We start from the raw sequence: 26,522 nt of genomic DNA on the forward strand, positions 1-26,522 counted from the left end.
AATTTCCAGTGAAATGATATAGTGACGCATACTAAACGTCAATCATTTATAACTCTGCCACTTTCAGCCTCATACTCAGATTTAAATCAACATCCAATGAATAGATCCAAGTTCCCAGCCTGCTTTTTTTTTTTTTCAATAATCAATTTCACTCAATCAATTCACATCAAAATACAAAAAAAGTAATTACTTCTACTTAATCATGACTTTTTTTGCCACATCAATGGTGGAAAATAGAAAAAATTTTTAAAAACCTTATTTAACATCGAGTCACCTGTCACATTGTGATTTTGTTACTCTTAATTTTGTTTTAGTGGCTTAATGTGAGAAATATTCCCCTACATTTCTTGAAACAAAAGGTATGAAAGAAAAAAACTTGCCAAATAAAGAAAAAAAGTGGTTAAAAAATGTTATAAGCAGTTTAAGTTGTGTTTCTTAAGATGATTTGTATGTCTTTGAATCAGTCAGACTAACATTTTAATAATTTGACTTAAAACAATATGTATTATGTTGTATTTCCTAATGGAGTTACAGGTCAACTTACGAGTAACTGTTTATTAAGTCAATCTTGACTTGCATTTGGCACTTAATGAGTGTTCATTGTGGACCCTGCAGGAAAGACGCAACACAATCCAGTGATTATTTCAAAACTCACCTTAAGTTGTTTCATTTGCAGCTGGAGTTGTTTGACTTCAGTCTGAAACTCCTCGAGTTCCTCACTGCTGTAGCTGCACTCTGACTCGTAGGTCTGAAAGAGAGAGTGACACTCCTAAAACAACTCTTTCATAAGTGTGTGACCCTGCCTCTGAGATCTGAAAAGAACATTAAAACCAGGACCAATTCAGTGCTCATACATCGATGTGAGACATCCAAAAGCGCAGGGTACAGAACAGGCAAACTCTGACAATTGAAGCGTTTAAGAGCTTAAAAGACAGCTTTGATAACTTTCCTGAGCAGCAGAAAAGCTCCTTTAAGAACCCTGAGTAAATCTCTCGACATGCTCAACTTCAGGAGAAAGTGAAGTCTCAATGTGAGGAGGTGCTCTGAGGATTGCGCTGAAGTTTAGCCCCAATCAAAGTCACTGCTAAATCCTGCGGGTCTACTTACTGGGGAATGAAAGGCAGAGGTGTCCATCAAACTAGCTGCTTCCTGATAGGAGAACATGAAGGGACCCTGTCCCAGTCCCGCCTCCTCCAGCTTCTCCTGATAAACACTGCGGGTGGCTTCCACAAAGTCTTATTAAGAAAACAGAGGCGTAGTTAGAAATAGCCAAGAATAGCACTACAAACATAAAAAGCATGTAAGGAATTGCAGCATCAAAACCATCAAGACTTCTGTTATGTTGATTTGAAAATATGTGATTTCAGGACAACATTTGCTTGCTACACAGAAAATGGGTGCAATATATTCCCTTCTCCTGTCACTCAGTGAAATCTATCCAGAATATTCCAGGAGAAAGAGCGTCTAGAGGGAATATTTATGTTCAGGTGCTTGCTCTAAGTGTTTGCACAGCTGAAGTACAAGAAAACAGGCAGAACTCTTGCTCCACTGCAAGCACTTTGATCAGGATTTGCCGCGGTGGCATCTTCCTGCTGAGGAGCGTAACTCCCTGTCGTGAGCAGCCTGGAAATATACTTAGCTGTCTAAGTTTGTACTGAACCCAAATATTTTTCCACCCTGACAGACAATCTGTCTCTAAAAACTCATTCTAAGTGTTTCAAAGTGTAAACTTGAACTCAATATCCAAATAAGGATTGTGATTCCCTTTTCAGAATAGGTATTTCCGTCCATGTCAAAATGTGATTATTTCCTCGGGTTATTTCAGAGGTTGGAAACCTTAATCACTGGCATCCGAGCAATGAGTGCTAGAGAGATTAGTATTACATTTTTTTAGTTATTTCAGTAATGTTAAATTCCGCCACATTTGCATGCTAAACTACAATTTCCTTTTTTGCTAAACTGCAGTAACCTTTTTTCTTTGTCATGCAACCTGTTTTATTTAGGTTTGTGGTATCTGATCCCCCTGAAGGTCAAATGAAAGCTATAAAATTAAGCATTACCTGTAAATATGAAGATACATTTTTATCGATGTTAAATTGTAATTTCGTATTTAAAATCATAATCATAACTTTAAATCGTAAAATGGAAACCCCTGAATTGGTTAAAATAATTAACATTACCTAAGCAGTTAAATTAAATATGCTATAAAACCCCACTCATTCAAGGACGTTTGCACAGGATCTGATTTTATTGCATGGGTGGTGCAAATACATAATGTAAGTGTGTGCATGCTGGTAGAAGTGAAAATGATTAAAAATAGCACTTTAGATCAAAATGGCCCCTGTTTTAGACTCACTTCCAATACTGAAATATGTGATTTTCTCAAAAGGGAGTATAAGTCCACACCAAAATGATTGTGAAAATAGTGATTATTTCCTTCATCTAGTTGACTGGCTGAGGATCATGTTATGCAGGTGCAGCATAAAGGTGTAAAAGATGTGTCTATACCTCCATACGAGACCGTTCCCTGAGGGTCTGTAGTGAGACTCTCTCTGAGCTGCCGCCCCTTCTCATCAGTTACATCCAGACCCAGGTACAACAGAGCCTGCAAAATGACCAAACTGTCAAAAACCTTCATCATTATAGTATTTCAGGCATACTGAGAGGTCTGCAATGCCATTCTCCTATTTAATTATTATTATTTTTTTAATTAATATATTACAGCACTTTTGAATTTACTTCTCAGAGCAGACAAAAGTAAAAAATATATATAACTATGAACTATCATGCTTAAATGTTTAGTGAATAAACAGATATTTTAAGAGCTGACTGATGACTCTTTCTCGACTGTACAGCATCCATCCAAGCTTGAAACGAGTGTTACAGCCATGTACACAAGAGGGCAGTGTGGTAACAGAGGTCAAGTCAGTGGCGTACAATAAATCCAGGCTTATGGTCCGTAAGAGTTCAAAAGGCATTAATAAAGCTAATCAGATTAAGTTCAAACCTAGAATCTGATACTGCCACAAAAGTAAGATATACTGTTCAAACACCAATGGCAAGAAAACTGTCCTGTTCCAGATAAAACATCTACTTAAAGATGAGACAAACAGCGGAATAAACAGCATAAAGTAACATCAAAATTTTGGAGCATGTCAAATACCTGTTCGTGCAACACTTAATATCATGTGCATTGTGCCTTTAGTCCACATTTAAGTGCTCTCGTCCATTGAGACCTAATCCTATTAATGGGCCAGTAGATTAGGGTCAGCCTCGGGATCAGCAGGATTAAATTAAATCTCTGCTAAACAACTGCACCATAACAAAGAGCAGAGACAGAGATCTATGACAGGTATGATAGGTTATCTTCATAAGTGCTCTGTCAGTTACTTCACACTGAAATACAGGCTCCTCTTGAAGTCACTGGTTCAGATTTCAATGGGGATTAACCCTTTAAATTCCCCTTGTTTTCTGAACTGCTGGGTCCAATCCTGTCATTACTAATCAAATATTTTACACCCAAATTAACAGTATTTATTTTAATTCATTTATTCTTAAATGCTTACAAGAAAATCCACTCATATGAGTTGAAGACAGCAATGCAACTGACACATTCAAGGTAGTAAGGACATCATTAAAATAGTCCAAGTGACATCAGTGATTCAATCGTAATTTTATGAAGCTACAAGAATACTTTTTGTGTGCAAAGAAAACAAAAATAATGAATTGATTTAACAAATTCTTGTCTTCTGTGTCATTCAAGCAGAGAAATGCTTGTCTTGTCATGTCATGGTACTCTCATGAATGGCAGCGGACTGACGCAGAAGAGAAAAAATTATTGAGTAAAGTCATTATATTTGTTTTCTTTGCGCACTAAAAGTATTCTCGTAGCTTCAAGGTTGAACCACTGATATCACATGGACTATTTTAATGATGTCCTTACTACCTTTCTGGGCCTTGAACATGTCAGTTGCCTTGCTGTCTATGGAGGGTCAAAAATATCTTAATTTGTGTTCCAAAGATGAACGAAGATCTTGCAGTTTTGGAACGACATGAGGGTGAGTAATTAATGACAGAAATTACATTTTTGGGTGAACTATCCCTTTAAGTTCACATGACTAGTATACTACTCATTTTATGTCATACATTCACTCATGGAAATAAACTGCTGATGTGAATTGTAGACATATTTTGCAATGTTATCTAGCTCAGTGGTTCTCAGTCAGTGGGCTGGGGACCATTAGGGGGCTTCAACATATCTAAAAAAGTACTTAGCTAAATAAATTATTTTGGTTACACTTTATTTTGATAGTCCACTTTAGACATTCTACTAACTATAAGTAACTTTGTAACTACATGTCAACTAATTCTCATTAATTTGCAACTACGTGTCTACTAACTCTCAGTAGGGTAGGTTTAGGGTTAGTAGAATAAGTTGACATATACTTGCAAAGTTTCTCATAGTCAGCATGCTGTATGTCGTGGACCCATCAAAATAAAATGTTAGAAGATATTGAGCAGACAGTCTACTAATACTCTAATGACTGCTAGTTGACATGTAGTTGCAAAGATACTTACTGTTAGTAGAATGTCTAAAGTGGACTATCGAAATAAAGTGTTACCATTATTTTTTATAATCAAATTCTAATCTAAATTAAAATAAACATAAAATCATGTTGTACGCTGAAATTTACAAAGATAAAATATTGTAATATAAAAAAGTAATAAATAAAAATTATATTTCTTTCTTCCCACTGAATAACTGTTGGATTTAATTAAAGAACATACAGCCGAAATCACTAAATGAATTAGTTTAATATATATAATGTTAATTAGGTTAATACTCAATATACTTTGTTTTATTAAAAAAGTTCAAAAACAAGCAGCTTTGTCATAATTACAGTATATCAGCATAATATACGTGAGTCATTGAATATTGTGTTGAAGAACAAGGGGCCTTCAAGTCAAAAATGTTGACCACTGATCTTGCTAGCCATTATTTGTGATAGTCTTAGAGTGCATCTGTTAGATGGGTTGAAAATGATAAAAGACTTAAATTATAGCTAAATTTTGTGCAATTTTTATGTATTATATTGCAATATTTAACATATTCAAGAAACATTACACGCTAAAAAAAAAAAATTTGATTTTTGTGTGAGGTCAGTGAAAATATTACCAGTTAAGTCAGCAGAATGTGTCCTGGATTATCAGTCAAATGCAAACTTACCATTAACAGCACCTGACTGCTGAGAATGTTTCTTAAAGCATCACTCTTTGTATACATGCAGAAGTGTTTGTGTAAACCAGGCTTACCAGATCAAGCTTCTCTGATTTGAGCCGTATGTGGGGGTCCAGTGAGATCTTGGGTTTGGAAACAGTGGCTTGTCTCTGCGCGGTGGAGGCTGAGGGGAAAGTGGGACAGTAATTCACCTACTTTAAGAGTCATACTCACATTAGAGCATTTAGTGGCGAGTGCTAGTTAGCTGCATTGGATACTGTGGCCTTAATGTTTTTTTCATTGTCTGGGAGCTCAAATGAATGGGTATTATATTAATACAATAAAGATTATAAACTGTGTGAGGGATTTGAATTGAGGGGTGGAGAGAGATAGCGATAGAGAAAGTCAGGTATTAACACCAGTGCTTTCAGTGGCATGTGTATTGTTAAGCAACGCTGGCTATAAGAGCTATGAGATGATCACCCCCACCCCGGGGACACGCTCCTGCAGGGGATTTATCTGCCTTCTGACGCTCATGATTGACAGCTTGAGCTCAGTCACGTCAGACTCACGCAGACTCAGACAGGTCCCATGCTGGTAATTCAGGACCAACACACACAGCAGGAGCTCGCTCAGGGGAGTGGATTTAACAGGTGGTACTGATGGTACACAATCCAGGACAACTAAAACAATCCAGATTAATGGTGTTTCTACGAATGTTGCACCAGAACTGCAAACTTGTGGAAAGCCAGCGTAACTAGTTCACATAAAAATGGAATAATTTGTTCACCTTCATGTTGTACAAACGTATAAATTCCTTTTCTTCTATGAAACACAAAATGTGAATTTTTGAAGAATATTCTGGCTACTGTTTTCCTTATAATGAAAGTGAATGGGGACTCACTCTATCAAGCTCCAACATCACAATGAAATACATTAAAATTGTCCATAAAACTTAAGGGGATAGTTCACCCAACAATGAAAAGTTTGTCATCATTTACTCACCGTCATGTCGTTCCAAACCAGTATGAGTTTCTTTCTTATGTTGAACACAAAAGATATCTTGAAGAGTGCTGGTAATCAAACAGTTGATGGCCCCCATTGACTTCCATAGTATTTCTTTCCCTACTATGGAAGTCAATCAACAACTTCAAAATTCTTCAAAAATATATTCTTTTGTGTTCAACATAAGAAGGAAACTCATACAGGTTTGAAACGACATGAGGGTGAGTAAATGATGACAAGATATTCATTTTTGGGTGAACTATTCCTTTAAGTGCAGTATTCCCATTGTTCTCAAACTAAATATAGCAAAATTAGGCTGAAAGTTATTTTTTGGTTTTCATGTCATCTGGGTCAAGGGGTGAGTATATGATTACCAAATGTTTATTTTTGTCTGATCCATCTCTTTAAAAACAATAAGAGATCAAAAAATAATAAATAAAATAAAATCTATCTCAAATAAATAAATAATAAATCTCGAATTCAAAGGCCAAGCTCAAAATCTGACACATAAGCACATTCAAATTTAATAGTGTCATGTTTAACCTACACTCTCAGAAAAAAAGGTACAAAACCGTCACTGGGGTAGTACCCTTTCAAAAGGTACTAACATGAACATTTTGTGTTCTAGAATGTGTACTAATATGTACCATTTAGGGGTTAAAAAGGTAAAAAGAAATGTATCTTTTTGCTTTTGTACTCAATGACAGCATTTAACCTTTTTTTCTGAGAGAGTATTGTAATAACATTAATTTAACTGAAAGAGGGTGCAAACCAGTTGTAAACATCACTCTTCCATGGTGAGCAGAATTCTACAACAATCTCTATATCTATACAAATCGCAATGATTAAAAATGACAACGAACAAAGATAAGCATGTCTCTGAGTCTGAGCGCATCTAGTCTCCCTTTCTAGGAAGGACACCCAAAAGGGCTTTTGCAGGATTACAGCACCTATTTAATTCAGATCAGACAGATCTTCCTTATTCTTATAAGATTTAATCAGCTAGTCTGGATAAATGGGTAATTAAGTTCTATACACTTTATAGATGTCATGAATGATTAGAATGCTTTGCGTGTAAACACAACAGCATCCAGAGTTCAAGGGCAAGCCAGGCATGCTTACATCCAGTCTAGATTAACCTTAAGCTCTGGGCCAGGGATAGCCTGATGGACAGGTGCATGGTACACATCTAGGTTTGGACATAAGTTTCTTAACCAGTATTGTTGTATTTTTTTTATTCCAGTAACAATTATCATCTTACCTTTTTTTAATATCCTAACAAGTTCCATTTACTTGGGAAGAAGAAATTGTGTATTATAATAAGAATTGCTTTCAGGGAATATATTTTGAGGGTTTTAGAATTTATCATTAATATGTATAATATTAATTATTAATATTAATAATTAGGTTTTTGAACTTTATCCACTGCCAATTTTTTTGTAATTATGAATTATTTTTTATTTATTTATTTATTTTTTTACTTTATCCACTGGCAACTTCTTGTTTTAAGCATACATCTCAATAAGTAATGTTAGATTTGCACCCCAAAATAAAAACTAATGGAATAAAACAAAAATTCTGTTTTGGGTCAGTAAAATATGTCTCTTATACTCATCAAAGCTGCATTTATTTGATCAAAAAACTGTAAACATAAATATATTTTGAAATATTATTACAATTGAAAATAATTTCTATATAGTTTTCTATTTTAATTTATTTGATAGCTCACATTTTAAAACGTTTATTAGGTTAAAACAATACAATAAAATCAATATATTGTTAAAATCAATCAATATATTGTTAAAAAAACATTGGGGTAATTTCATAAATAAAAATTAACTTGGTCAAAATAGTTAATTTCAGTAATTGTTATTCTGAAATATGTCTAGCATCATTTTTTTTCATATTCCACTTGGTTTGATATATCTTTATTTATTTATTTATTCACTTTTTAACGCCATGCCAGCATCAAGGCTATTTTCATGGCGATCTCAGAATAAATTACACAAGGTATACAATTAACAAAAAGTTATAAAAGATATTTCTAATCTACACTAGACAAAAATTCTAAAATACATTCAGGTGATACATTTTTACATAAATCAGTTAAACACACATCTGAATAAAACCTATTTACATTAAAAACAGCACAATCTAATAAAATATGCTTCACGGTCATTTTTGTTTGGCAAGCAAGGTTTGATATATCTAATACATGACACATTCAAACACACTAGAATGACAATCAGCCATTTTTAAGTTTGAATTATGTGTCAAAATGATTTTGGGGTCTTGATTCACAATGGTGAATTGATTTTGGGCATTATTTCAGCATAGAAAGATTTCAGTGTCTGGAAAAGTGACCTGACATGTTAACATCCACTCTGACTGCTGCTTCAAAGTATCTAAGAGCATAAAATGGACTTAAGTGGCTTTCTCTGTATGGTTTCTTTAACAACTTATCAATCCCGTTTTGTGCCCCAAGAAAGGATTACACACTATGCACGGCAAACCAATCTGTACCAAACAGCTACCCAGCTGCTGTGAACTGAGATAAGAGCACTATCTGACTCGACATGAAAGAAGCCTTCCTCTCTTATTTTGGTACGTCTTCTAGAATTTGATTGTGTAATTTAAACACCTCACATACATGCCCGACCCCTGCAGCACCGAGAGATTACTTTGCAACTAGCCGTTGATTAAAATCCAAACACTGCTACTGACTAATCCCCAATCTTTCTCTCTGAAAACAAATAATTGCTTTGCAAGAAATCCAGTTTCTCTGAGCACTGGTTAATTTTAGATGCTACTTGCACTGAGGCTAGGTGCAATCTGTAAGGTACAGTAACTTAAAGAGCAACTACTTTCTGTATTCATGGACCTGCACTTGAACACCACTGATATTTTTCCTTTTAGTCTTTAGTCTTTTTTCCTTTTAGTCTTTAGCCATGAAGGATTTTAAAGGATGTACTTTACAAACAATGATAATGAAAATGTATGTACTTTTCGATAATAATGAATTTCCTGCAAAATATCAATATTAAATTAAAAGTTAATATTGAAAATACAAATGTCTGTCTTTTTTATTCCAGTAAGAATATAATCTTATCTTTTTGTAAATATCCTTATAACAAGGTAAATTTACTTGACAAGAAAAAATTGTGTATCATTGTTTTCTGGAAATATATTCTGAATTTAGTTTTAGTTTTATAATTATTATTCATAATGTAGAATTACTATTGTTATTGTTTGGGACAGTAAGATACATTTTTTAAATAAGTCTCTTATGCTCTGCATTTATTCGATCAATATTTTTAAATATTATTAAAACTTAAACTGTTTTTATTTTAAAATGTAATTTATTCCTGAATTTTCAACATTATTTCTCCAGTCTTCAGTGTCACATGATCCTTCAGAAAACATTCCAATATGCTGAATTGCTGCTCAAAAAACATTTCTTATCATCAACTCTTTAATAATTTTGTGGATTTTTTTTCAGGATTCTTTGATGAAAAGAAAGTTCAAAATAATTATTTTGCATTTATTTGAAAAATAAATCTTTTGTAACATTATCAATGTATTTACTGCCACATTTGATCAATTTAATGCTAATACTAACCCTAAATTTTGTATTTATGAAATTTTGACTCTCAAGTAACTGTGTCTTTTGTTTAAATAATGTTTAAATAATTTTTATGCAGCAAAACAATAATGTAGTATTACAGAAAGTCTTGTGATTACTTTGCACAAAATGCACTCGTTTTGAAAGGTTATGAAATTAGAGCACTCCTTTCAAAAGGGAAATATGAGCCTTATAAATAACAAAACCTGCACTGTTCATGTGGGTGATGAGAATGGGAGAAAACTAGCCGTAAAGCTTATTAAAATAGATTTAAGGGGGTTAGACATATGAGTCCACCTACGTGACGTACCTGAAACCTGTGTGTCTGGAGGGCAGATATCTGGGGAGGTTGAAAGCACTGGAGCTGTTTCCTCTCGTCGCATCTACAAGAAAAAAATTATGAAGCATTGCATGCTTAGCAGAAAGACCACGACAAGTGTGTGTATTATATAAGCCACAAGACTCTCTTGTTGTTGAAATGTCAAAGACATGATATGAACTGTACACTAGTAAACACTGACCTCAGGAGATCGGACGTGAACCTTTAACCGGCTGGAGTTGTATCCGTTCCCAACCCCCCTCTGAACTCCATTATGTAACGATGGGCTGTTGGAAAAAGGTCCTTTTCCTGGGATGAAGGCAATATCCACCATTGGTTCCTGACTTCAAGGGCAAAGAACAGGGATAAAAGATACATTATGTAAAAGAAAGAAGTACAATGATACTGATTAATTATTAAACATTGATCAAAAGACATAAAGCTACACTGAACAGAGTGAATACCTGAATTTGACTTTATTGAGCACACTTTTGGCCTCCTCATATGTGACTCCTATCAATGACTCCTTGTTAATGGCGATAAGCTGATCTCCGGGTCTGAGCCGTCCATCCTATAAGGCCAAAGGAATGAAAATTGCTGATCAGTCACAATTCATGGCAGACATTCAGTTTGAGAAAGCTGTGCCAACAGGATCAGCAGGAACATAAGCCACAGTACAACTCATCACCAGGTGGAGACCTCTCTCATGTCACAGAGGACACCACTACAGTAACTCCATCCCCTCTGAGACACTAAAACTACACAACTGTGACAAAAGTCTCTGATTTGAGGGAATCCTATCCGCTCCCTATAACATTTCCAGAAATTGGGGATTTAGAGATGCACGATTATATTAGCAGTCATATCAGTAATGGCCAAAAAAGTCATCAGTTTTGCTTTTGGTGCACCTATAACACAGGTAAAATAATGTTTACTTAGAGCCTGTTAAAAATTTTTATACATGGCACCTTGTTTCTTAAGGTGCATTCACGCCATGTCGTAATTAGCAGAATTACGAGATCCCAACTTGTAAAAAGCATTCACATCCTTGTAGAACTCGTAATTACAACTTGTAAACTGGGAATTTTCTAAGAGCTACAACTTGTACCACCTGACCACCTGATATTTCTTGAAGATACATTTCTTTTAAAACAGAAATTTTAAATTTTTCTGCAAATTAAAAGTAAGTAAAAGTAGCAAATTAACTAAAAGTTGCTAAAAGTAGCAAATTAAAAAATGTTCTCATTAATTAAAAGCCGCTTTCACTGTATGTACATGATGCCTGGAGATATTTAAAACATACAGAGTTTTTTGTTTGTTTTAGTCTCACAAATTTTAGACTGATATTTGGTATCTGCCAATACATTGGTTATTTTCTTAAAGGTGCCATAGAATGAAAAACAGTATTTACCTTGGCATAGTTGAATAATAAGAGTTCTGTACATGGAAATGACATACTGTGAATCTCAAACACCATTGTTTCCTCCTTCTTATTTAAATCTCGTGAATAAAAAAGACCACTGAACAATAGGCGAATCAGAACATAACACCAACTGGGATCACTAATAGTTACGCCCCCAACATTTGCATATACACGCCCATGTTCTAGGCCAGCCACCAGCCGAACCATCAGAAGTTCTGCAGGTATTGTGAAGAAACAAGCGAGGACAACAGCGAAAATGGCAGATCATGGAAATAAATGTTATGTTCCAGGTTGTGCAGGGGATGTGAAGTGCAGGGGTGGGTTGGTGTCTGTATTCAGAAAGGCATGGAAAGCAAATAACACGTTCTAATAGAAAGAAAGAAAAAAACAGTGTTTCTCTTATGCTAACCAAGGTTACATTTATGTGATCAAAAATACAACAAAACAGTAATATTGCAAATTAATATTAAAATTTAAAATGTATTATATAATTTATTCCTGTTGCTACAAAGCTGAATTTTCAGCATCGTTACTCCAGTCTTCAGTGTCACATGATCCTCCAGAAATCATTCTAATATGCTGGTTGGCTGCTTATAAAACATTGCTTCTTATTATTAATGTTATTAACAGTTGTTAACAGTTGTGCTGCTATATTTTTATAAATTAAAATGTCTCTTCTGTCACTTTTGATCAATATCAATGCATCCTTGCTGAATAAAAATATTAATTTCAAATAATAAAATTGATTCTTGTTTTTGGAGACACCACTTACATGCAAGTAAACGCTAAAACCAAGGACTAAACAAAACAAAACAAAAAACAGGGTTTATTTCAGATAGTTCTGATCATTGATTCTGATTAAACGATTCAAAACGGACATGCATGGGACCTTATATAATAGGTGTTGCAGCTGGCCAACAATCTGACACTGAAAATCTAAGTGATATTGAATATCTGAGTTTCAGCATAATAGTCCTGTAGGTGAATGCTACAGCTCCCCTCCCCATTCTGAGTTTTATATTCCACAGGGAGGGCGATGCCCTCGACGGCCTTCTGTATACCTGACCTCTGCAGTCTGCTGTGACAGCAGTGCCCATTCCCAGAACAGCCCAACACAGCCAGGGAAAACACTCAAGATAATGTAAAGCAGGGGATAAATAAATGCTTAGACGGATTCCAGGAGATGTCTACCTGCTTAAGAGGAAACCTTTGCACTGGCTCAGGCTATAACTCAGTAGTCTGACATTCTAGGATGTCATCCTCACTTTAATCCAAACCCCCTTTGCGATAAAGATGGCTAAATGTGTTTGAGCTTAATGGTAAGGTGTAAAAAGCTGAGTGATCCTTGCTTTGGGGGAGAAGATTCTTGGAGGTTTATAATCTGTTTCTTCTCCAGCTCAGACTAAACACTTCCTCGAATTGTGTGACATATCCTGCTCATTTACGTCCACTGATCTCTCTCTTTCTCTGTCACATTTAATCAGAGTTTAAAGACAAATAATGATGTTTACAATTAGTAATTAGCTTAATAGGCACCCAAACCATCTCCATGTACGAGCTGCCTGCACAACCTCACCTTCTCAGCCATTCAGCACTTACTATTCTCAAACTTAAACAGTTATAACACAATTAACCAGTGGTTCTCAAACAGGGGGCCTCAGCTAACTTCCAAGGGGGGCTCAAGATGATTTAAATAGAGCAAAACAAGCATCAAAGCAAGCTGACACAACTAAAACTCCAGATATGTCTTTATATCAAGCTCTAAAACATTTATTGAGTTGAAACCGTATATTTAAGTATATATTTTGATGTAACAAAGTGGTTATATCTAAGTGTGTGAGCTGTTTACATACTTTTTAAAAATTAGTCTTCCCATTAATGCCATTATATTGTTTATTTAGACTGATTTGCAAATGTAGAATGCACACAAACACAAGAGGTGGGATTTATCGCATGAACCAACCACAGTCGATCATAACCAGTCATATCCAGTCACATCACGATGGAGGCATTGCCTCCTCTCACGTGACTTTCCCCCATTCAATCTCAATTACCCCCCACTAAACCCACCGCATGCTTTAGGGTGTCTGTTAAAACTCAATGGGCTCAGGGGAGGCGAGAGAGACACGGACTTCCGCTGTAACTTTTCCTGCTGGTGTTGCTGTTGGACAATGTTTCTATATGGACAATATATATATATATATATATATATATATATATATATATATATATATATATAGTGCTGTCAATAAATTAAAAAATTAACTAATTAATCGCACATTTTTCTGAAATTAATCACGATTAATCGCGACTAATCCCACCTAAGTTTTTAATATACTTTTATATTGCAATAATTTCACATTCAATCTTCAAATTAATCTACAAACAACATAAAGACAGTATATTTTTTAATATTTGTTTAATGCCATCTTTTTTTATGACTGAAGGACAGTATCACTGACACCAATAGTACTGATTTCTCTATAAAATGGCCCTTCGGACTGTAGCCTATAGACTATAGCCATATATAGACTATATGAACTATAGCCATTCAACATTACAGTATAATTGAGAGCTATCAATTTTAACATTTATTAGACTTTGAAAAAATAACTTTTAATTTACGTGAACTTAAAACAATCTTCACATAAAGCCATTATAATAAATGTCATATTTACCTGTGCCCTTCAGCAGAAATATACAGAAATTGAAATTGAAGTTATCAAACACTAAATTCTACATTAAATACAGATGAATCCTTAAAGCCATAAAAGTTATTGATTTCCTCTTTTTTTCTTTTGTTCTGTAATGAACAGACATCACAGCAGCTGGTTATTAGGTTGTTTTGGCTGCTATTTCTTCAAGAGCTGTCGCTGCTGAACATGACACGGATCTGACACATATCATATTTTCTCTCAACTCTCTTCACCTTTTCTGACTATTAATCAGCTGACGAGTTGAATCGGGTGTGTTAGATGGTTTAAAAAAAGTTTAAACGTTTTGATGAATCATGATTTCTGTGTACACCCAGATTTTGCACAAACACATGCACACACAGTTCATTACAGAGTCCCACTCTCTCACCCGATGACAATCTCCTCCAGACAGCACTTCCTGGATGAAAACTGCAGGACCATCAGGTCTGTTGGAGCCACCGCCGATGGTAATACCCAAACTGCAGGAGCGAGCGATTGATATCAGCTGAATCACTCCTTCACCTGGGTGACTGAAACCAAACACACACACAAACTCTGTATTACTAGAATGAACTGTTGGTTAAAATAATTAAACAATTCAGTAAGTAAACTTTACACTACTAAATCATTGTTTTCCAGAACCTTAGGGAGCGTAGCAAGGGTCCTGTATTGTTGTAGTTACTCTGAGACCCAGCAGGACTAAGCAACAGAGGACTTTGAGATCTGGATGAAGACCCTGATGATGTGCTGTCCAAGTATCTGCCTGCTTTAGCACAAAAAAGATGGATAAAGACGTGAGTGAAAAATGAATGATCACAAAATGCCTGATATCAACCTTGACATAATACTAGGTAGTTAGTAATTATGAAAGCATTTATAAGAACCACCAGAGGGCAGTGACACATCCCATCAATTCATCTATTTCAACAATAACAGCGGTTTCAGTATCTAAGGAACTAGAGTGTTAAATGAACTAAATCAATTAAAAATCAAGATACAAAACTTCTCCTTGTTATACACTACTGTTCAAAAGCTTGATTGATTTATTTAGTTTTAAACAAGTTAATAGTTTTATTCAGCATGAGGATGCACTGAATTTATGAAAATTTAAATAAGGATATTATGTTATCGTAACTGTGTTATCAAATTTTCTATGTAAAATAAAATGCTGTTATTTTGAACTTAGTATTCATCAAAGAATCCTGGAAAAAGTGTATCACAGTTTCCATAAAAATATGAAGCAGCACAACTGCTTTCAACACTGATAGAATATTTCTTGAATATTTCTTCAGCTTTGCCATCATATGAATAAATTACATATTAATGGAAAATAGAAAACAGTTATGTGAACGATTCAAACATTTAAACAGTAGTGTACATAAAAAGGTGTGCTGAAATCAAGAGAAGCTGTCATGCCCATAAAAAGTCATGAGTTTTAGTTTGCAAATTGAACTTTGTTGTATTGTCAAAGAAAATGTCCAGATGAAGACCTCTGACCAAAGCTCCGTCTCATTTGCACTTTTAAATTAAAGACTCGAATGAAACTCTTTGCTGTGCTTAAAGCAAGTTACATCATTAGAATATTCTACACTGAGGGGAGACTGAGCAGCCAGTGCATGAGCACACGCTCCCGCTCCCAACAACTTTTCTTGTGGAGCGTCTTCCCTCCGGCAGGAACAGATGTTCAAAATTGCATAATGGACAAATGCGCTGTCTTAAGCCATTTTCAAGGGCTGATTTGTTTCTCGCCTAAACATTATAATTATAATTGACTTGAGTCCAAAAAAACAAATTGTTTTTCGAAAACACAAACAGTTTGTATTTCTCCGGTTTTACATATATATATATATATATATATATATATATATATATATATATATATATATATATATATATATATATATATGAGAAAGTGTTAAAAAGAGAGGAAGATGTCGGTGCTGATAGCCTAGTGGTTAGTGCGCCGACATAGTTCGATTCCCGTCTCTAGGTCCTTTGCCGATCCCGCCCCCCTCTCTCCAAACAATACTTTCCTGTCTGCATTCCACTGTCTAATAATAAAAGGCATAAAACCCCCCAAAAATATATTTAAAAAAAGAGAGAGGATGATGATGAAGAGATGTGATGTGAATTTCTCCCTCTCCTCCTCCAGTTGTGAGGATCATATTGCATGATCATCAGCATTTCATAACCTTTGTTATGTCAGGGAAGTAGTGAGGTTAGGAAAGAGACATTGTAGTACACCTGAGCACAGAAATGAATGAATTTACAAAAGGCAATAATATGCCTTTAAAATATGTACATTTCATGTACTGTAAACTTGACAATGACTGAAAAATAGAAACCTACTATGCTGAATAGGTGAATTCCTGGTAGATCCTGTGCTGCCGTTTGAGCCGTATTTTTCAAGGAGCTCTACAAATTCTCGCCTACACAAAGACGGAAGAGGAATTAAAAATAACACACAATGTAACCAAGAAAAAAGTAAAAACCTTCAATACCAGCATAAAAACAACCCAAATACCTTTAGACACCTAAATGACATAACAGTTCTTACTGCCCTCAGATTACATAAGAACAGCTTGCACTATTCCAAAATAATATCATGTCAGTTCATTCGTTTGTGAAGGACTCGGGAATGTTATCTACAGTCCAAATATGCTCTAAGCAGATATACAACTCTCTAGAGGGCAGCAGACAGTGATTAAAATATTCCACATCACTACAAGAAGGAAAAAACATAGCAAATGTTAAAATAAAAAATTAAATTAAATAAAGCATAATTTTGAACAATAGCTGGAAACTATATATATAATCTTATATATGTTATATATAGGACCAGCTGTTATCCAGTAAATGTGTTTATGAATTTGTAGTTGTCATATACTGCTGGAAAACAACTGGTCCTACCAAATCATTGTACTGTTACTGAAATATATAGCGATGCCAATGGATTTTGTGATCGGCCTATTGAGTAAAAATAAACATGCTGAGTTCTCTTTAGTTGCCTTTAGTTGGGCTATTTAAATATTCCCCTCCATCTCAGTCCATTTTCCCCTAGACACCTCTTGAGTGTCAAATATAGGTCAACAGAAATGTCCTGTCACTGGACTCAAACCATATTCAGTTATGGACATGTGTTCATTACGCACTGGTGCACAGCCTCGGCCACTGGCCTCTTTACCTACATGCAGGTGTCCCTGAGTGGCTCCAAAGACACATGCAAATCTGAGCAGACCTTTGCTTCTTTTAACTACAATGCAAAGCCACTTTGTGGGTTCAAAAGACTATACAAGGACAGCCAAGATCTACTGTAGACCCACAGACATCTGCGTTCCTCCATACCAGAGCCGATTCATATTTATTCTAAGCCCAAAATATCTATGTGTACTCAAAGTGACAGCTTTCGAAGTACATGATGCAATGCAATAAGAGCCTTTTCCTCCTTTTCCTTCGTCCTCAGGACGGGTTATCGGTGCGGATTAAAGGGAGAGAGGTTAGACAAGGTTGTGATACATATGGTAAGGAGCTGGCTCTAAAAGGCTTGAGTGTTGTCTCAATAAACCACCGTGGATACATGCACATTCTAAACCGTCTTCCTCATAAATACACACAAACAAAAAGCCCAGAAATGCTGCTCTCAGTCTTTCGGTCCCTGAAGACTTCCAGGTTGTTGATATGCGGGTGAAGGCAGCGGAGGTCTTTGCATGAAGGCAGCGGAGTAATCCCCTCAATGCGCATTGGTTAAGGGCAGAACGCAGATTAAAGCATGGAGACGCAAGGACTCATCTCATCATGGCTTAAACTGTGAGTCTGTTCTCACACCGCAAAAAATGCTTTTCTTACTTAGATTTTTTTGTCTTGTTTCCAGCCAAAATATCTAGAAATTCTTAAATCAAGAATGATGAACAAGCAAAATAAACTGCCAATGTAAGAAAAATTATTTTATTTCAAACAGAAAATAAGATTATTTTTCTTACCCCATTGGCAGATTATTTTGCTTGTTTCAAGCAAAAAGTCACTTAATTTTGACTTGTTTTTTCTGAAAACAAAACAATAATTTTTACTTGTCTAGAAAATCCTTCTTGATTTAAGAATTTCTAGATATTTTGGCTGGAAACAAGACAAAAAATCTAAGTAAGAAAAGCATTTTTTGCAGTGCATTCTCCCTCATTCTTGCTCCCTCAGTATCTCCATGCACGCAATGCAGGGTTCTTCCTTCATTCATACAATCTGCTGCCAGTCCAGAGCCATGGGACTGAATCTCCTGCCAGTCTGTCCATATGTAAAGTTCAAAAGTACACTGCGGTCACGCCACTGACTCTCACATCTGGGATTCTGCGTAATATGTGTCTGATATGTACCAAAATCTGGATAAATACCTATTAATCTTAAAGCCAATGGTGGCTCAGTAATATATAATATCCTTTAGTATATTATATAGTATTCTAGCAGCTTACTCACTCATTTGAACTAGAAGCTGCACGAACAGGTGGTTTTGCACTATTCTGTCTAGGGATCGCAACATTATAATGTATGTAGAAAAATTTATGTAGAAACAATTTTCACTCAGAAATTGCTATTAGATTTCATAAATATTTACAGAGAAATGGGAAGTATTACACTGAACTAAACATGAAAATAACATTTTTGTTTTGTTTTATTTACAGCTTTTAAAAATAAATGTGTACAGTGTACCATATGAAAAATGGACACTCATTTTGAATTTTGCTAAATATTACATTTAACTGTTAAATTATCTGTGTTTTTAAAGATTAACCTTAAGTGAGCATTTTAGGTGAAAGTAAATTGTAAAGTAGGGGAAATGAGCAAGCATAAGTACATACACTAATACAATATTATAATCAAAAGTTTGGGGTCAGTACAGTTTTCTTTAAGAAATATATACTTTTATTCATCAAAGATGCATTAAATGGATCAAAAGTGACAGTGAAGCTGTTATATTGTTGAAAAATATTGTTTATAAAGTCTCTAGAATCACAGTGTTTTAGTTACCTCAAGAAATTAACCTGTGAATGGCTTTCTTATAATTGTTTCTGTATAATAACATAAAATAGGAAAAAATTCACATTTGCATGAAAAATGGGGGGGGGAATGAGAGAATTATAAATGTTCAAGCCTGAAAAATGATTGCTCATTACTTAAAAACAATAGACCTAATTTAACTAAAGTTTTAGAGAGTGAAAAGGTCACTGGCATTTCCATAAGCAGGAATGCTGTTTTTCCATTTATAGTGTTTTTCTAGTGAGTGAAGTGAACAGTGGAAGGAAGCAGTATGGGAGCCCTGTGGGTCCAAAGCTTGTCTTTGAATAGCACGCCAAGAGACTCGCATGCACTGCCAATACTCAGTCAGATCTAGTTTATGAACAAAATTATTCATCTTTCATTGAATTATTTAACATGTCGTCTAAGGGGTGGACATTCAAATGAAAGATACTCAGGTCAGATATCCACAGATCAATATCAGTGGATGAGAGTGTTTAAGCGATTGCAAATGCTGGTTAAATGCCACTGTTGCAGGTTGCGATGAAAGGGACTATTAGCAGTAAAGCCCGAAAAAAACAGCAACAAACAACTCCTTGGTTTGCTTAAAAAGCTAAATCTTTAGAAATATAAATTTTACTTATACATTAAAAAAATATTTTGAACGTATACGCTACAGTTCAAAATGTTGGGGTCTGTCGGATTTTGTACTGTTACTGAAAGAAGTCACTTATACTTGAAAAAAAACAGTAATATCGGTAAATATTTTTACAATTTAAAATAACAAATTATTTTTTCTGTTTTCAAGTGTAATTTATTCCTGTGATGACAAGCTGAAATTTTAGCAGCCATTACTCTGTCACATGATCCTTCAGGAATCATAATAGCATCCTTGCTGAATAAAAAGACGCTGCTTTTAAAATAAACTCTTCTAAAGACTTAACGGAAATAAAGTTTGTGATGTTCAGGATCGATCAGTGGCTTACCTGGCTTCCTCATCTCTAGCTATGAGAAGGCGCATATGATTGGTTGAGGATGCTGCTCTAAGAATGTCCACCGCTCTGCAATCAAACAACAATATCAGACATAAAGTGTTTTAAAAGTGCCTAATTTTGCAGGTAGAGGACTTTTCCGTTAAAAGAGGTAAAAGAGAATAAATGACCAAAACATTACAGTCCTTGAGGCATTTTCAGACTTCATTTTCTCTATAGCCATCACAGAAAGTTTACACAAACAGAATAGTAGAATAAATCAATAAAAAATAGGAGAGCAAGGTATGTACCGTTCACTTGTCACGCCAATCAAGCTTTCACCATTCACCTCCAAGATTTGATCTCCAGGCTGCAGGTTTCCTAATAAAACAATAATAAAATAAAAACCATAAAGACCATAAATAAAAACCCATGTAATGACTTGACAAATATATTAATATTACATTCTATATAGTATTCTTTACATATTATTCTTAATCATTTTGCCATATAAAGACAGACTACCGTTCAAGGGGGTTGGTAAGATCTTTTTCAAAAGAAATTAATACTTTTATTCAGCAAGGATGCATTAAATTAACCAAAATCGACAGTTAAGACACTTATAATGTTACAAAAGATTTCTGTTTCAAATAAATGCAGTTTTTTTGTTATTTTTGGTGTTCTAAAAAAAAAGGTATCATGGTTCTATATAAGAAAAACAGAATGATTTCTGAAGGATCATGTGACACTGAAGACTGGAGTAATGGCTGCTGAAAAATTCAACTTTGCCATCACAGGAATAAATAACATTTTAAAATATATTAAAATAGAAAATGGTTATTTAAAATTGTACAAATATTTAACTGTTTTACTGTATTTTTTTTAATCAAATAAATGCAGCCTTGATGAGCATATAAAGGCCTCTATCAACAACATTTTAAAAAACCACACCAACCCCAAACTGTTGAACGGTAATATATGCAGTCGTTAAATCTGTAGTCCACTATGAAGGAGTCAAAAATGAAGAACATAAAGAGCTAATGCTGAAAACTTAAATAACTAAAAACAGATACTTTTTTCATGCTAAGGTAATTGCAAGGTGACTGTGATGTGAACTTCAATGCTGTTGACCTTGATCATAAAAGTTCCTCAACAGCTCTGTATGAGAAATAAAAAAGTAAATAGCCAAGAATAGATTCCCAAACTAGTCATCATTGCTGTTCAGAATGTTTAGTGCTATACTTTGGCAACTCCTCAAGTGTTTTAGCAAACTGTGACAGTAGAAGATACAGCATACAGCTCTCAATTAGTTTTATTTTCGTAGGCCATATTAATAACATCTCTCTCAAATGTAGGTCAGGGTTACGTCTTCTCGACCCCTTCTACCATCACTTCAGAGATACCTTGTCAGAACAAATCAAATCTGGAAAGGAACAAGCTGTTAAAGTCTCAAAGGGGTCACCTATGTCCTACTCACTTCACTTCAGCCAAATATCACCTTTCCAGTGTCAGAATTTACAGTCACCCTGGATTATCGGTACTGTGAAAAGCTGTCTAGATTCTCTCAGAATACCTGTATGCCAGGTAAATACCAGCATGCTTGGTTTGTCTTTCCACCAAACCAGAGAAATCAGCCAGGAAGCATGCTGACTTCTCTGAATGGTGAGCTGACAGGAATTGTGTGTTCGGGGCTAAAAACAAGCAAAGCGTCCTCAGAGCGCATGCGCCCATATAAGCTCCCATATACCCCAGGCTCGGCGGCAGCAGCAGAATGGGAGACAGACTCTAATTCCAGTCCGTCAGGGGCATTAACTCTAAGCACAGGGATGACGCTAAACTCCCCTTCACACGTGAGAGACTTAAGCAGAGGTATACGCAGTGAGACAGACAATCTGTTTTGCAGAAATGTAAACAGCTGCACTGACATGGTTTCCTTTCTAATTTTGTGTCTGAATGTTCAAATTTCTCAGGTTCAATTTATGTGGCTATTATACTTCACATTCAAAAGATTTCAGTGTAAATGTAAAGCTTATCTCTAGATGCCACAGTAGATGCTTTGATTGATAATGACAAGATTGATTCATTTTGATTATTAGCAAAAGCTGCTGAATAAAATGTGGATCAAAGCAATTTAATTAAACTCACGGGTCACAGCTGATTTCAAGTTCCCATGCTGGATGACTAGCTTCACCAGCTACGTTTTGCAGGTAACAATGTGATAATAATCTAATAGCTAGACCAGCACCAAACCAGCATAAACTAGCCTGGACCAGCATGGAAATTCACACTGGTCTATAACTATAGATAGGTAACTATAAATTTATGTTCTAATAGTCCAGGTGATATGTGCAAAATTTGAGGCGATATGTTCACTTTTTCATAAAAGCAAGAAACTTGGCACAATTGTACAGGTTAGGGCCCTGAACATTTTCAGAAATGGAGCCATCGCAAAAAAAAACCTTGTGGTTGCTATGGCAACCACTTTACGTTCCACCATAACCAAATTATGTATTTTGTGTCATATCTCCTGACCCAAATATGATAACACAGAAAAGGTGATGTCTAGCCCTATGTTTTGATGGTCAAAGATTACAACGATACCATATACTAAAACATAAACTGTTAAGGTGAGGAGTTAATGGTGAAATCAGCAATGTGAGAAGGAAATAACAGTATCTGAGCATCACAGTATCACAGCATTTGCAATAGTCCATATTATGGCTATTATTTTTTTCTTTCTTTGATAATTAACTAATATTTTATTCAATAGTACAATAAAATATTGTTTTAATTAATTAATTATTAATTCGATACATTTATGTAGTGCTTTTCTGAGTACTCAAAGCGCTTTACATTGAAGGGGGAATCTCCTCAACCACCACCAGTGTGCAGCATCCACCTGGATGACAGCAGCCATATTGAGCCAGAACACCCACCACACACCAGCTTAACTAATATTTTATTCAATAGCACAATAAAAGATTGTTTTCAAGAATACAATCATATATTTCCGAGATATAAAAAAAATATCATCTCAAGTAAGTGTATTTTTCCTTACCTCTCAGGCAGAATCAGGAAGGCGATAGTGTGTTTCCAATATTTTCTTGTTCTCTCTCAACAACAGTGCAATCTTGCTAAACTGTGTCCTATCTGCACCTATTCTGCTGCACCTCTGTCATTTTCTGTGGGTCTCTGGAATGGTCAGTCAGCTGTAAACAAACTTCATTCTGGCCATTACTTCTCAGTCTACTCTTAGTATCTTGGGCTTGACTGAGACCTGGATTCATCCAGAAGACTCTACAACTCCTGCTGTTCTCTCTAACAACTTCCCTTTCTCTCACCCCCCGTCAGGTTGGAAGGGTACTGGTCTTCTCATTTCTAATAATTGGAAATACTCAACCCACTCTTCACTATGCAATAAAAATTATTTTGAGTTTCATGTTATTATGGTAACAGCTCCTGTTAAACTCCATATTGTAATGATTTATCGCCTTCCTGATCAACTGGGCACCTTTATAGAGAAGATGTATGGGCTGCTGTCCTCATTCTCTGTGGATGGCAGTCCACTTGTAGTCTTTGGTGACTTCGAAATCCATCTGGAGAAGCCTTACACTGCAGATTTCCACTTCCACTCCAAGCTTCATTTGATCTCAAATAGCTTACCACCACAAGCACTAACAAATCAGGCAACCAGCTTGACTTAATTCACACATGCAGTTGTATCACAGACAACATTTGGTGAAACTTCTAGACATCTCTGATCATTTCTTTATTACATTTAACCTACATATTACTACCTGTGTGAAACCAATTCCTCTACCAGTTACTTTTAAGCAAAACCTACACTCCCTTTTACCCTTCCATCTTTCCTCTGTAGTGTCATCTTCTCTTCCCTCACCCACCCATTTCTCATCTCTGGATGTAAATACAGCAACTGACACTTTATGATCCACTTTAACTTCTTGTCAAGACAATATCTGTCTAGACAGACCTGTGCATACTACCCCTTCTAACCTAAAAAGTTGCCCCATCATATTTGTATTGTATCATCATATTTACTGTATATTTGTGAGCAGTCTTTTGGGTGGCTCACCAATGTACTAGATTTCTCTTATACAAAGAATTAAGGCTTGACCAAAATTTCTGTGGGTACAATTTATTGAAGATGGTAGTGTAGCAGTTCTTCAATAGCGATGTTAGCATGTCTTCCTTCATACAATCCCTTGTGAATCCTAGCTTCTCCCAAAGTTCTGTCTGTGGAATATAATTTTATACTTGAAGACAAAAGGACTAGAAACAACAGATACTGTTAGGACCTTCCCACTGGAGATCCTGCAATCTACAAGACGTTCCTGAGGAATGCTGTTCCTTTGTTATTCTACTGGCATGGACCATTTGGTTCACACCTTTATAGACAAAGTTACATTATTTATTTCACAGAATGACCAACTGAACACTAACCAATCAGGTTTCAGAAGCGGCCATACAGCCCTACAGATTGCGAAAGCTGATTCCAAATTATCAGGTCTTATTCTGCTGGATCTATCTGCCACTTTTGACACTGTGAATCATCAGATTATCCTGTCTACCATCACCAGATCTGCACTCCACTGGTTTGAATCTTATCTCACAGGTAGGTCTTTCAGGGTTTCCTGTGGAGGAGAGGTATCCAAAGAACATAAACTGGCCACAGGGGTTCCTCAGGGATCAGTTGTTGGACCCCTCCTCTTCACCATATACACTACATCACTGGGACCCATTATACAAGCACATGGTTTCTCCTACCATTGCTATGCTGATGACACATAGCTCTATCATTCATTTCAACAAGACAATCCAATAGTAGCTGCATAGATCTCAGGCTGCCTGTCAAACATCTCGGCATGGATCAAGGATCCTCACCTGCAGCTCAACCTGGCAAAAACTGAGCTTCTCATATTGCCTGCCACTCCAACTCTACAGCATGATTTCATCATCCTGCTAGGTTCATCAAAAATCATTCTTTGGCGACCAACTGAGCATCAAGTACCATAAAGACAGCTTGATCAGGCAGGTTTGCGTCGCACAACATCAGGAGGATAAGACCCTTCCAAACAAAGCATGCTGCACAACGTCTTGCCCAGGCAATTGTCATTTCTAGGCTGGATTATTGCAATGTTCTTCTGGCTGAACTTCCATCATGCGCAATCAAACCTCGACAAATGTTTCAGAATGCAGCGGCACGACTGGTCTTCAATGAGCCTGCACTGGCTACCGGTTGCGGCTCGCATCAAGTTCAAGACACTGATGTTTGCATACAAAACAGCCACAGGCTCAGCACCCTCCTACTTCCACTCAGTCATATGAATCTACATCCCCTCCAGAAGCCTGAGATCTGTAAGTAAGCAATGTCTCGTGGTAACATCACAGAGAGGCATTTTCGTTCACCTTTCCTGGCTGGTGAAATGATCTTCCCACAATCGCAGTAATTAACAGAACACCCGACACGTTATCTGACAGAAACACCAATTTAATCCCAAACCTGACCCATTTGACATAAAAACTGGTACCCGAACCGCACCTGTATTAAATCTCCTACATGAGGTAGACAAAACTCATTTATTAAAACTTTTATTCAAATTGTGAATAGATTAAATACAGAAAGCAGGCAAAGAGCACTCACTTTAATATAATCACTACAGCTGTCAATTAGTGGAAGCGTGATTGGCTATATTGCTCAGCGTGTACTAGACCCAGTTGAAATAGTCTTGGTTAATGGACCCGCAACCCGCCCGTGCTTGTCACCGTCCTACCCGCACCACACCCTACACATAAATATTATTCCACCCGTTCCATCAAATATTAGCAATTCACCTGCATGTACCTGCCCGCATGCAGGACCCTGGCTTCCCCCTTGTGGACAACATAATAGACAACTCTGGCCCTAGAGAATGATTGTAAATTAAGTTTTCATGAAAAATGTTTGAAATTTCATTCTGCATCTTCTGAGATTTCATTGTAATCCTTCTCATAAAGTCGCTGAATTAACCATTAACTGTTCACCTGATAGCATTGCCGTCACACTATCGCCTACCTGACTAAGGAAAAATACACTTACCTGAGATGATTTTCTCTGAAATACATGATAGTATTCTTGAAAATATATTTGAATGTATTATTGAATAAAATATTAGTTAATTATCAAAGAAAGAAAAAAATAAAATAATAGCCATAATATGGACTTTTGTAAATGCTGTGATACTGTGATGCTCGCTGCTGATTTCA

The 26,522-nt window shown here is 35.8% G+C and overlaps 1 protein-coding gene across 5 annotated transcripts in view; it reads right to left on the minus strand.

Annotated features, from left to right (window-relative positions):
- si:dkeyp-72e1.9 (syntaxin-binding protein 4) overlaps positions 1-26,522 on the minus strand; it is a 51,879-nt gene that overhangs the window by 6,056 nt on the left and 19,301 nt on the right. For 4 of the 5 annotated variants that reach the window (XM_058771461.1, XM_058771460.1, XM_058771464.1 and 1 more), the window contains exons 4-15: positions 20,570-20,639; positions 20,274-20,348; positions 16,633-16,712; positions 14,926-15,049; positions 14,672-14,813; positions 10,629-10,735; positions 10,367-10,508; positions 10,156-10,228; positions 5,314-5,402; positions 2,509-2,605; positions 1,108-1,235; positions 656-748 (exon numbers count right to left, since the gene is read on the minus strand). In XM_058771461.1, the coding sequence (XP_058627444.1) occupies positions 656-748; positions 1,108-1,235; positions 2,509-2,605; positions 5,314-5,402; positions 10,156-10,228; positions 10,367-10,508; positions 10,629-10,735; positions 14,672-14,813; positions 14,926-15,049; positions 16,633-16,712; positions 20,274-20,348; positions 20,570-20,639 (1,220 nt within the window). The remainder of the gene's footprint in view (positions 1-655; positions 749-1,107; positions 1,236-2,508; positions 2,606-5,313; positions 5,403-10,155; positions 10,229-10,366; positions 10,509-10,628; positions 10,736-14,671; positions 14,814-14,925; positions 15,050-16,632; positions 16,713-20,273; positions 20,349-20,569; positions 20,640-26,522) is intronic. The other variant, XM_058771462.1, reaches the window with a different exon arrangement.

Source organism: Onychostoma macrolepis, chromosome 03, assembly GCF_012432095.1.
Source record: "Onychostoma macrolepis isolate SWU-2019 chromosome 03, ASM1243209v1, whole genome shotgun sequence".
Lineage (NCBI taxonomy): Eukaryota > Metazoa > Chordata > Actinopteri > Cypriniformes > Cyprinidae > Onychostoma > Onychostoma macrolepis.